The sequence below is a fragment of the Engraulis encrasicolus genome, chromosome 4 (assembly GCF_034702125.1).
Source record: "Engraulis encrasicolus isolate BLACKSEA-1 chromosome 4, IST_EnEncr_1.0, whole genome shotgun sequence".
NCBI classification, from domain to species: Eukaryota; Metazoa; Chordata; class Actinopteri; order Clupeiformes; family Engraulidae; genus Engraulis; species Engraulis encrasicolus.
In genome coordinates, this window is record NC_085860.1 from 14,244,154 (window position 1) to 14,255,722 (window position 11,569).

At 47.6% G+C, this 11,569-nt stretch overlaps 1 protein-coding gene across 8 annotated transcripts in view; it reads right to left on the minus strand.

The window, feature by feature from the left end:
• LOC134447334 (pleckstrin homology domain-containing family A member 5-like) overlaps positions 1 to 11,569 on the minus strand; it is a 159,379-nt gene that overhangs the window by 5,433 nt on the left and 142,377 nt on the right. For 5 of the 8 annotated variants that reach the window (XM_063196751.1, XM_063196750.1, XM_063196748.1 and 2 more), the window contains 8 exons: positions 10,649 to 10,760; positions 8,272 to 8,315; positions 5,906 to 6,032; positions 4,682 to 4,791; positions 3,212 to 3,244; positions 2,570 to 2,839; positions 2,195 to 2,368; positions 984 to 1,117 (listed from right to left, as the gene is read on the minus strand). In XM_063196751.1, coding sequence (XP_063052821.1) covers positions 984 to 1,117; positions 2,195 to 2,368; positions 2,570 to 2,839; positions 3,212 to 3,244; positions 4,682 to 4,791; positions 5,906 to 6,032; positions 8,272 to 8,315; positions 10,649 to 10,760 — 1,004 coding nt within the window. The remainder of the gene's footprint in view (positions 1 to 983; positions 1,118 to 2,194; positions 2,369 to 2,569; positions 2,840 to 3,211; positions 3,245 to 4,681; positions 4,792 to 5,905; positions 6,033 to 8,271; positions 8,316 to 10,648; positions 10,761 to 11,569) is intronic. The other 3 variants (XM_063196753.1, XM_063196747.1, XM_063196746.1) reach the window with 2 other exon arrangements.

Here is an 11,569-nt window from a genome sequence, read left to right on the forward strand (position 1 = left end):
GAGAGAGAGAGAGAGAGAGAGAGAGGGAGAAAGAGAGATATACTGTATAGAGAGAGAGAGGAAGGAAGGAGGGAGCAGAAGACGAGAGGAAGAGAGTGTTTTTTCACTTCCTTTCACCGTCCACTAATAGCACCTTCCATCAAATCGCTTTCTCTCACTCCCCCCTCTCTCCCACTCGCACTTTTATAGCTTTCAGCAGACTCTCTCTCTCCGAGACTCTCTCTGCATGGGTCTGATGCAGTCGTCTGCTCGCAGCCCACAGCACCTCCAGACTGGGGGGTAAATAAGACCTCTAACAGAGTCTGAGCTGCATAGACCATCTGCCTCTGCCCATATACGGTACGGTACAGCCTCATAGAAACCCAAGGGCGACGGCTCAATGGATGGGCCTTTCATTTAAGCACCATCAGGGCAGGGGGCAAAGATTGTTCTCCGCTTGTAAGCTCTCTATAAAAATAACAGAGTTATCTGACAAAAGCACACGCTTGCAGGAGTAGGTGAAGGGCTCACCTTTGTGAGAGGTGCACTCTGGGTACAATAAGGGTTATGTAATAGCTGCTACATTAGTTGCAAACAGAGTCGATGACAGCTTTGGACAGGCCCAGGACAAAGTCATCTGGAAGGGCCCCCCCAACAAATGCAATACAATGTAATGAGGACCCAATTTCTGGGTGCCCTCTCTCCCTGGGCCTTGGACAACGGACCCCTTTGTCCCCCCTGTCGGCTTCCCTGCCTGCAAATACAATAAGTATGGGCCCTGCTGTGGCCAACTGGTAGGGCACTCGTCTGCCATGCGGCTGACCCGGGTTCGATTCCCGGCCCGGGTCATTTGCCAACCCCTCCCAGTCTCACTCCCTGTTCCCTTCCTGGCCACCCCTCACACTGTCCTATCATCACTAAAGTCGAAAAAGAAATAAAAATAGAAATAAAAATCTAAAAAATGCGATAAAAAAGTACAGTGTGGGGTTAGGGGTTAGACTCACCTGTTTTTGGCTATGAGAGCCTTGATGCGGTCGACCTTCTTCCTCTTATCGGCCTCCTGCTCGGGGCTCAGCACCTCCTCAGTGTCGGCCTCCATGTAGCGCTCCGGGATCACCACCTTCTCTGGCTTAGACAGCTGCAGGAGGAGAGAGGAGAGAGGAAGGAGGAGAGCAAACAATGAGGTAAGTGTAAATGAGGGGGAGGATGGACAGAGAGAGAGAGAGAGAGAGAGAGAGAGAGAGAGAGAGAGAGAGAGAGAGAGAGAGAGAGAGAGAGAGAGAGAGAGAGAGAGAGAGAGAGACAGAGAGAGAGAGAGCGCATCCTCAGGGAGATAGACAAAAAACAAATCAAAAGATGAGAGAAAGAGGAGGGTGGTGAAAGGGGATCTGGAACAATAATGCAGAGGAAGTGCTGACTTAATGACATCCAGAGGTGGCGGATTCTGAGATAAGACTGAGTGTAAATGAGAGGGAGGCTGAGGAAAGAAAGGCAGACAGAGAGGAAAGAACAATAGCTAGCTACAGATGAGGAGAGAGAGAGGAGAGGGACTGATGACTAATAAACTGTGAGAAAGCAGTTTAGCTTTGCGACTCCCAGTGGTGTTAGCTGACTGACTCCCTGGCTTCCTCAAAGTTCATGTTGAGGGGGGGGGGGGATGGAATAGAGAGAAGGGAGGAGAGGGAGAGGGGATAGTAAATGAACGATAACTCCAGAGGAGACCAAAAATAAAGTGGAAGTACTTTTATGGTTTAAGTACAACAACAGGACATAGTGTTGACAATACGTAGCCGTCACACCAGTTATTCCATTGTACCCAATGAGGTGGCTAAACGTTATTGTTACAGAAAAAAAAACTAAAAGAAAACCCTCAAATTTGATCCAACTAGTGCAGAATTAGGTATCATCATCACTCTATAATAAATGTAGACCATACCCATTGTTAAGTTACATGTGTTGGGAGGAAACTATGGCAGGTTCTATTGTTTACTTCTACTTTTACTTTGCAGAAGAGAGGATGGTGAACACTCTATAATAACTGTAGACCAGTATAGTTACCTGGTGTTAAGTTAGGATGTTAGGATGCTTTTTTCCCATTTGTTAAGCACTTTGAGTTGCATGCCTTGTATGATACAGTGCTGTATAAATACAATTATTATTAATGAACAATAACTCTGAGGCAACATTGACTTTGTGCCTGCCTGGTCGTCTTTACCTCGCGGTCCATGTTGAAGTGCTCTGGGTCCACCTGGGCCTCCTTGAGGCGTGCGATCTCCTCGGCCGGGCTGATGTGATCCTCCACCACCTCCTGCTCCCTCAGGGACGCCTCCAGCTCCTGCAGGTCCGTGCAGAAACCCTCGTCACGCTGATGCCGCGTCTGGGAAGGCTGCTGCAGAAAACGAGGAAAAACAAGCCTGGTCAACAGACCTGGGGGGTGTACCAAGAAGCTGGTTCAGGAGTTCAGGAGAGAAATCATCCTAATAGAAGAGCCTGGAGTCCTCAAGAAAATGAGGAGGACTCCAGGCAAAGAGAGGATCATGGAAAGGGAGGAGGTCAACTGCACTGTAGGTGTGTATCCACTGTAGCGTACCCGTGCGAGCATGGCGCGGAAGGGGTTCTCCTTGTTGAAGGAGGGGCTGCGCGAGGGGGAGTTGTCCTGGCTCACGGAGCTGCCGCTGCCTCCTCCCAGCACGGCTAGGTTCTTCTTCTTCTCCCTCAGCGCCCCCTGCTGGTGCCGCCGGATACGCTCCATCTGCTCCTCAACGCTCATGCGCGGACGGCTGCTGGAGTCCGGTGATGCTGTCGCCGACGGTGATGGTGCCGTCGCACACAGCTGCTCTACCGCACTACGCGGACGCTCCTGAGGGAGGAAAGACAGAAAGACAGACAGACAGACAGACAGGTTAGTTTTGTGACCTGTCAGTTTCACCTGCTTTTTATGACTTTTAGGACTTCAAGCTGGCAGCTACAAACACACAGCCAAACAAAGACGCACGCAAACAGACAGGTACAGTATATGCAGACAGAAAAACATACTTAATTAAGATTATTATTATGATTAATATTATTAAAATGTTACTGTATTCATGCATAGACTGAGAAAGATGTGCATTAAGCCTTTAACATATGCAGATTACATACACACATACAAGATTATCCACACATACAAATAAGTAGCATATAAGTATGATGAATATGAATAATATCATGAGATATGCTGGCTGACTTATACCCCTTCTGTGGTCTCACTCTGCAGTAAAAGCTCCTGGAATGTAAAATAAAAAACTCCATTAAAACACTGTGGGCTACTTCACGACTCTTCACTGCAGAGCAAAGAAAAGTCAAGTACAAAAAATGCAAATTGCACAACCAAATAAAAGGACACAATCAGTCTCTGTGGGCAATCTAAGAAAAAAAATGAACGAATGAAAAAGTGATTACGAGCGAGGAGACTTGGGGCTTTGGACATCCATAATGACAGAGTAGAGAGTTTCTAAGTAAAGGCTTGCTAGTTCCCCTTTACTTCTTAATAGAAAATAAGACTTCTCTGGAGAGGATGAGTCATTGAGCGGGAGACATGTGCATTCCCCCCCCCTCCCTCTCCCTCTCCGCCATATTTAGTCAGTAGACTAAAACACACAAGGGCTACTCCAGAAATAAACGGCTCCACCACATAAGCGTGCGTCCAACACTGAGCCAATGGCCACCACACCCTCTCTGGAACTGATCAACAGTAACAGTGATGTCAGCCACTTGTACACACACACAGACACACACACACACAGACACACACAAGCAGACACACACACACACACACGCAGACACACACACACACACACGCAGACACACACACACATACACACACACACACACACACACTCAGACACACACACACACACACTCAGACACACACACACACACACACACACACACACACTACTGCCACCACTCCTTCCACAATTAGCGCAGCTGGTTTCAGGAGCTCATATTCCAGGCTGATGTTTTGACGGGCGTCAGTTGCGTGGTAATATAATCAAAGCAGCGCAGGCGTCAATTGCATGGTAATATAATCAAAGCAGCGCCACTGCAGTTTGTTTATAGTATACACTTTCAAGGAATTAACTGTTGAGCCGTATGGAGCGGGAGAGCCCTTGACAACCGTGCATCTCTTTTGGCTACTGCCTAATAGGTTGCGCTGCTGTGCTGTGCTGTGCTGTACTGCTGCAAGTTTATTTCTAAAACGGCGGCACCCTTAGGACATAAGGATGACTGGAGAAACTATAAAACTTCAGTCGGATTAAGTGGTAACTGGAAGCAGGCTGAGGTTGTGTGGATGTCATTGTGGGGGCTGCCTGGACTGCTGCGTGAGGAAACTCTTACTTAGGGCTGTCATGGGTAAGCGGTTAGGGCATCTGAGTTGGAGCCCAAAGGTTGCCAGTTCGAGTCCCGACCCCCCTGGTTGGTTGGGGGAGTAATTAACCAGTGCTCTCCCCCATCCTCCTACATGACTGAGGTACCCTGAGCATAGTACCGTCCCGCCGCACAGCTCTCTTGGGGTACCATTTGGGGGCTGCCCCCTTGCACGGGTGAGTGAAGCATAAATGCAATTTCGTTGTGTGTGCAATGTGCACCTGTGTGCTGTGGCGTGCTGTGTCAAAGTGGCAAGGGGAGTTGGAGTTTCCCAGGTGGGCCTTCCACTTACCGCTCTGGGGTCGGGCTTCTTGTTCTTCCTCAGGGTGACGTAGGATGCTATAGAGGAGGACTCAGGCATGGGCGACTTGGTCCTGGGGGGCACGATTCCCACCGGGTAGCCTGCAATGCATGCAAGCAAACAACATCAGCAACAGAAGAAAGAAACATACAGCCCACTCAGGCTCCATACAGAAGTTTAAGAGAACTTGAAAAACTTTCTTCACATGTTCTGAGTGTGTCCAAAGACCCATTGCAAGCACAAGAGGACTCTTGCAACTCTCCTACAAGAGAACGTTCGCGCGCGCACACACACACACACACACACACACACACACACACACACACACACACACACACACACACACACACACACACACACACACACACACACACACACACACACACACACACACACACACACACACACACACACACACACACACACAGTTGTATTTCTTACAGAGAAAATAAAAAACGGCCCACTCTTCCACCACACATGCACGCACGCACGCACGCACACGCACGCGCGCTACTCGCTCACTCACTCACTCAGACTCACACAGGTCTAAGAGGCCACTGGCCCTACAGCCCCGCTGCTGCTCTAATGAACCTGGGCTGACTAATACAAGCCAGTCAATACATCTAACCAAGCCGAGAGAGTACACAGCCAGAGTTAATGCTTTAGTTAACGACTCAGCAGAATTGTGTTTGTTGTTTGAAGTGGACCAGCTAGCTTGAGAACATAGAGGTCCTGCCATGCATGCCAATGCCTTCCATCTGTGCTCTAAACTCAGCTGTCTGCATAAAAGGTCATGTGCTTGAGAGTTGCCATGTTTTTCAGATGAGTGATTGGAAGAAAAAGCTGACAGGACTTTCATTATATGAGCACAGGCAGGGCTGCTGACCACTTTGGCCGGGTCCAGTACAGTCATCTGAAAGGTACCCCACCCAATGCATACAATGTAATAAGGACTGAAATTCTGGGACCCTCCTTTTCCTGGGCCTGGGACAACTGACCCCCTTAGGCCCCCCTGTTGGCTTCTATGAACCCATGATGTGTCCATATCTGTTGTGTGTTTCTCGAAAGCGTAGTTCCTAACCAGTTAGTAACTTGGGTAGTTGCCAATGGGAAATTGTATTGCCCAAACAACAAAGTAGCTAACGTGGTAAGCAACTATGGTTTCAAGAAATGCACCCCTGATTTGTGAGCGTGTTGGCCGGTATGACACTGTACCTCTGGCCCCGGAGCCGTCCCGGTCGTCCCTGTGTTCGGAGCGTTCAGAGCGGTCCTCTCCGTTCTCGTCCACCTCCGCTACCGTGGTCAACTCCGGCTCACTCTTGTAGAGACGGTAGTCAGGACCCTGCGGACAGTTCACATGGTGCCATTTAGTTACAACGCTCACACGTAGTAGTTCACACATTTACACAGAGATGCAAGATTATGGATGAACAACACAGATGCAAGGTAAATGCAAACCAAAAAATGAAACACAAATATACAGAAATGGACTTGCATTTCATTTCAAAACACCCTCTTTTCAAAGCATTTCAAATAATGAACTTAAAATGATAACATGACCATTTAGGCATAGCACTATCCAGGGTGTTTTGGCTGACACCAATAAAACTGATATTAAATACCACACTACAAAGCCACGAATACATAGCAGGATTCACAGAAAGTGATAAAATAATGGAGAATGAAAAAAAGTACAAAAATCATGCCGCAGAGATAACTAAAAACAAAGAAACAAGCAAACAAAACACAACAAGTGATGCCAGAACACAATGGCAGGAGATGAAAAAACAAACTCAATGGAAAGTTGACCTTGGGGGACACTGAGCAAAATCCAATAAACAAACAACAACAAAAAAGAGAAAAGTAGAGAGAAAAAAAATCAATCCAGTGCAGTGGGTGTGTGGGACCAAACTGAGGAGGTGATCGGAGGGATGGGAGGCTTTTGAAATGAAGCGAGAGGAACGGAGGCATGACTTCAGGTGATGGGGCGGTGACATCGTCTGCTTACTCCGTTCCTCTGCGCTGCCTTGCGGTCCTCTGGCCGGTGGGGCGTGGTGCGGACGCCGCTCGGCGAGGGCAGAGGGGGGATGATTGGGGGTCGCTCGCTGGGGTTGTAGGCGCTTGGCAGGGGTGGTCGCGGGGGCACGGGGTCCTCCTGATGGGGCTGGGAGGGGGTCAGCCGAAACGGTGCGATGCCGAGGTAGGCAGAGAGCAAAGATACAACATCACAGGTGTGAAAGGTGCGATTGTAGAGAGGGGCAGTGGGTTAAGATACAAGGTAGCACTAGCAGGTGTGATTGCAGACGGGGGGCAGCAGGTAAAAGATAGCAGGTAAAGATAGCAGATGTGATGACTCAGGCAGCCTGCAGATGACGCTGTAGAGCAGACTGGTGATGGGAAATGACTCAGAGCTGTGGCCAGACAACACTGCAGCGCCGCATGCTCCAACAGATGTCTCAGGAGGTGATGAAGAAGACAGCCTCGATAAGCCCACTGATTACATCACTGCGGATTTCTCACAACACACTTCTTGAGACGAGAAACACTACTGTTACTCCATGATCAGAATTAAGTAATCCAAGCTCTACTGAACAATTTTGCATGAGTAGCAATAGGAATAAGATACACTGCAGCAATGTGGACATGATTTTTGTTAGAGGAAAGAAAGGATGTGGTTTCCATTATCAACTGTAATAGGGCAGAACATATTAGACCAGAGAGGTGACTGAAAATCCATCAGTCTGGAGCTGTTCCCTGCAATCGGGTCAACAATGCAGACTGGCAACAGCAAACACTTTCAGAAGCAGCGTACTACTCATTGAAGAACATTCAAATCCCACACATTGATCATTTATGAGCAATCCTGGACAGTACAACACAGGGTACAGGATTTAAGGTTGCAAATTTTGATCAGGACTCCCTGGCAAAAGAGGGACTTAAGTCTCAATGGGACAATCCTGGCTAAATAAAGCATACATACAAAAATACAAAAATCAGGTATGATCACCATTGGGGTTCAGAGTTTAAAAGCATTTTCAAAAACAAAGACAGTGTAAGGTTCCAAAACACAACTCAGATTCTGCTGAATTCATCTGAATAATATCATATTCATGACCTGTACTCATATCTATACAAAGTCATCTTAGTACAGCATACAAAGCAATCACCCGTAAACAGCGGGCAACTGCCTGCCACGCATGCAGCTACCAGATTGCACATTTATCTTGCCACAGCAATTACAGTCATACAGAAAAGGCCTTTGTTATCAATCACAGGTAAAGGAGTGTATGTGTTTGTGTGTGCCTGTGTGTGTGTGTGTGTGTGTGTGTGTGTGTGTGTTTGTGTGTGCCTGTGTGTGTGTGTGTGTGTGTGTGTGTGTATTTAATTCACAACTCATCAGCATAGACCAAGCATGTGTCACAGACAGACCATTTATTTCCCCCAGCAGTTTCACTGCATTCCACTGAGAGCCAGTGATTACTGCATCATCAGATAATGACATTCATTACAGATGACAATACACACGGGAAACAATAAACACGGTTAACATGGAGCGGGAACACCAGCGTCATGTGACCTACCTCACTCTTCTGACGGTTGGAGATGGGCGTAGAGGTGAAGAAACCTGATGGGGAAAATACAGAGACACACACACACACATACGCGCACGCGCACGCACACACACACACACACACACACACTGTTATTTGAATGTGACTGAGGGAGGAGATGGGCACACACAAACATGCATGGACGCACGCTCGCAGGTACGCAAGCACGCAAGCACGCGCACACACACACACACACACACACACACACACACACACACACACACACACACACACACACACACACACACACACACACACACACACACACACACACACACACACACACACACACACACACACACACACACACACACACACACACACACACACACACACACACACACACACACACACACACACACACACACACTGCAGCAATGTCTTCTTCCTCCCTTACAGCATCGCGCTGTTTCCACATCAATCTCTCTCTGCTGCAGGGGGGTCTTGATAATGTGCCCTGCTGGATGCTAGTATACAGTACAGGGCTACATTAGCCTCCAGCAGGAGGGCAGGCAGGCAGGCAGGCGGGCAAACACAACATTGCATATCGCTACGCTAATAGAGAATGAGATTGCTTTACAAGGAGACTGTATTATGAAGGCTGGCAGAAACAGCAATCGCAGCAGTGAGCGTGTAATGGGGGAAGATAGGCAGACAGAGAGAGAAAGGGATGAGGTGTTATGTGTGAAATGAGTGTCAGCTCGTCTTCTACAATAATGTTTTAATTAGCACTGAGGACTACCCAAACATGGCATCAAAGTCGTAAAACAAGACCCGTAATCAAAAAAACTAACCACACTCTCAACTCTCCCCTGGGCAGTGGGCAGGCATGCACAGTACGTGTTTATTGACTTTATTTGATCTCTTAAAGAGATTATTGCATATCTAGGAAACTAACACATATAAATGGCAATGGGTTAGGGAGGTGGACTTAAGATCAGAGGGTTGCAGGTTCAAATCCCGCCCTACACCTATATCCATAGCTGAAGTGCCCTCGAGGCAGGCGCTTAACCCTCAATTATGCCAAGGACTGTAACCGATACGGTGTATCTAAAATAAGTACGTTTCTTTGAATAAAAGCGTCAGCTAAGTGTAATGTTAAGTAATGTAATGTAAAAAGATTGCTTGTTTCAATTACATGTGCATTGTACAAAATTGAGGATGAGTTTGTAGTTCGATGTAGTTTTTGAAGAAGACTCCAAAAGCCCACTGTAATACTGATACTGTTACTGATACAGTATAAGCCTGCCTGGTCCCAACTGCCTCATGAGTTCCATTTCACTGCCTGAAGACGATCCCCGCAATTACAAGCCAGATTTTACTGCCCCTATAAAACAAACTGTTTTCAGCAGCCCGGCCGCAGTGGAGGAAGAGGCAGCGTCATCTCCATGATGGCGTCTCCCAGTGGGCAGCGCTGGGGAGCGGAGCTGCCAGGTGAGGACAGGACGCGAGGAGCAGGGCCGGATTAACGCACAGGCGAGATATGGATGCAGCCTAGGGGCCCCCACCTGTCAAGGGGCCCCGGATAGGCCAAAAGTTAAAAATTGAAGAATTGTGACGAGAAGCAATATTGAAAAATCCATCTGTCATGTCAAGTACAGTTGGTAGACACGTTATCCTTAACTCCTATCTTATAATTAGGACAATCTTCTTATTATGTAAATTTGCCTCAAAATCCACCTTCCACGGGGCCCCATAGTGACCTGTAGCCTAGGGCCCTCGGGCCATCTTAATCCGGCCCTGGTGAGGGGCTGAGGCTCAAAGACTTCAGAGGCACGTATGATACGCTTTCTCTGTCTCTGCTGACGTCAAGTCTCCCTCGTCCAAACACATATGGACCACAGACCCAGTTCCCTCCGCTGTTTATGCAAACGGTAACGCCATCCTGTAATGATGACTGCTGACAAGATATACACACATGCGCTTGCTTATTTCATGCTCACTCTGTGTGTGTGTGTGTGTGTGTGTGTGTGTGTGTGTGTGTGTGTGTGTGTGTGTGTGTGTGTGTGTGTGTGTGTGTGTGTGTGTGTGTGTGAGAGACAAAGAGAGTGAGAGAGAAAGAGAAATGGAGTGAGATAAATAGAGTGAGAGAGAGACACAGAGAGAGTGAGCAGAGAGAGAAAAAGAGAGTTGTGGAGGTAGCCACACATATCCTGTCTGCATGTGTGTGTGAGTGTGTGGGGGCGTGCATGCTCTTCTGTGGATATGCTGAGGCTGCGTTCCTGGTTGCCTCACCTGTGCCGTCTGTGTTCCTCTGCGTGTGTGTGTGTGTGTGTGCATGCATCACCTGTGCCGTCTGTGTTCCTCTGTGTGTGTGTGTGTGTGTGTGTTTGTGTGTGTGCCTCACCTGTGCCGTCTGTGTTCCTCTGCGGCCGGTTCTTGCTGAGTGCCTCCATCACGTCCTGGATCCTCCAGAGCTCCTTCTGGATGAGGACGTGCTGCTGACTGGGAGGCTCCGTCTACAAACACGCACACACACAAGCACAGAGCATATAACGAGCCATTTATTTATTATATATTTGTTGGTCTTTCAGACTTTGTTAGTGACAGTACAGTTTGAGAGAGAAAAAGGAAACGTTTAGGAGAGAGAGACGGGGAAGGGTCGGCAAAAGACCCGGGCCAGAATCGAGCCACAGTAGGGCCACGAGCCATTAATATTTAGAGGATGAGATATTCACAACAGAATGTTCCCTATTTGCATTACTGTCACAGGAGGAGGAATTGCACACAGAGCTGTTACAGAGCAGCTGTGAAGTGAACATCATGCACCATTTTGACAACCACACAGCATATGACATCTGTTTCTCATAGGAGATGTTCTGTACATCTGCATTTTAATTATTTGTGCAGAACAAGAGCCTGTATGGACAGTTACTGTTGTCTTCAACTGTGTGACATGACAGACATACAGTACATAGCCAGTCTAGCAAAGCTTATCTACAGTAATATCTTCTTTTTTTAATCCCCACGTGACTTTGTCAACCCTTTGTCCATATGCTGTACAACAATAATACAAAATGGCCTCCATTCATGTGCGAGTGTTTTGTTCTCTCTCTAACTCTCCAAGGTGTTGAGTGCAGGTAGTCCGTGCACCTCCACAATAACAGCAGGTGGTTTATTGTTCTGCAGTCTATTTATTCCATTATCATGACTGACAGATGCGGAACAAAAAAAACAAAACATCACATCACCGCATCATGGAAATGACAGTGATGATGATGACCGTGATGATTAACGTGCTCTGATGTTTTTTGGAAAAGCTTGAAAA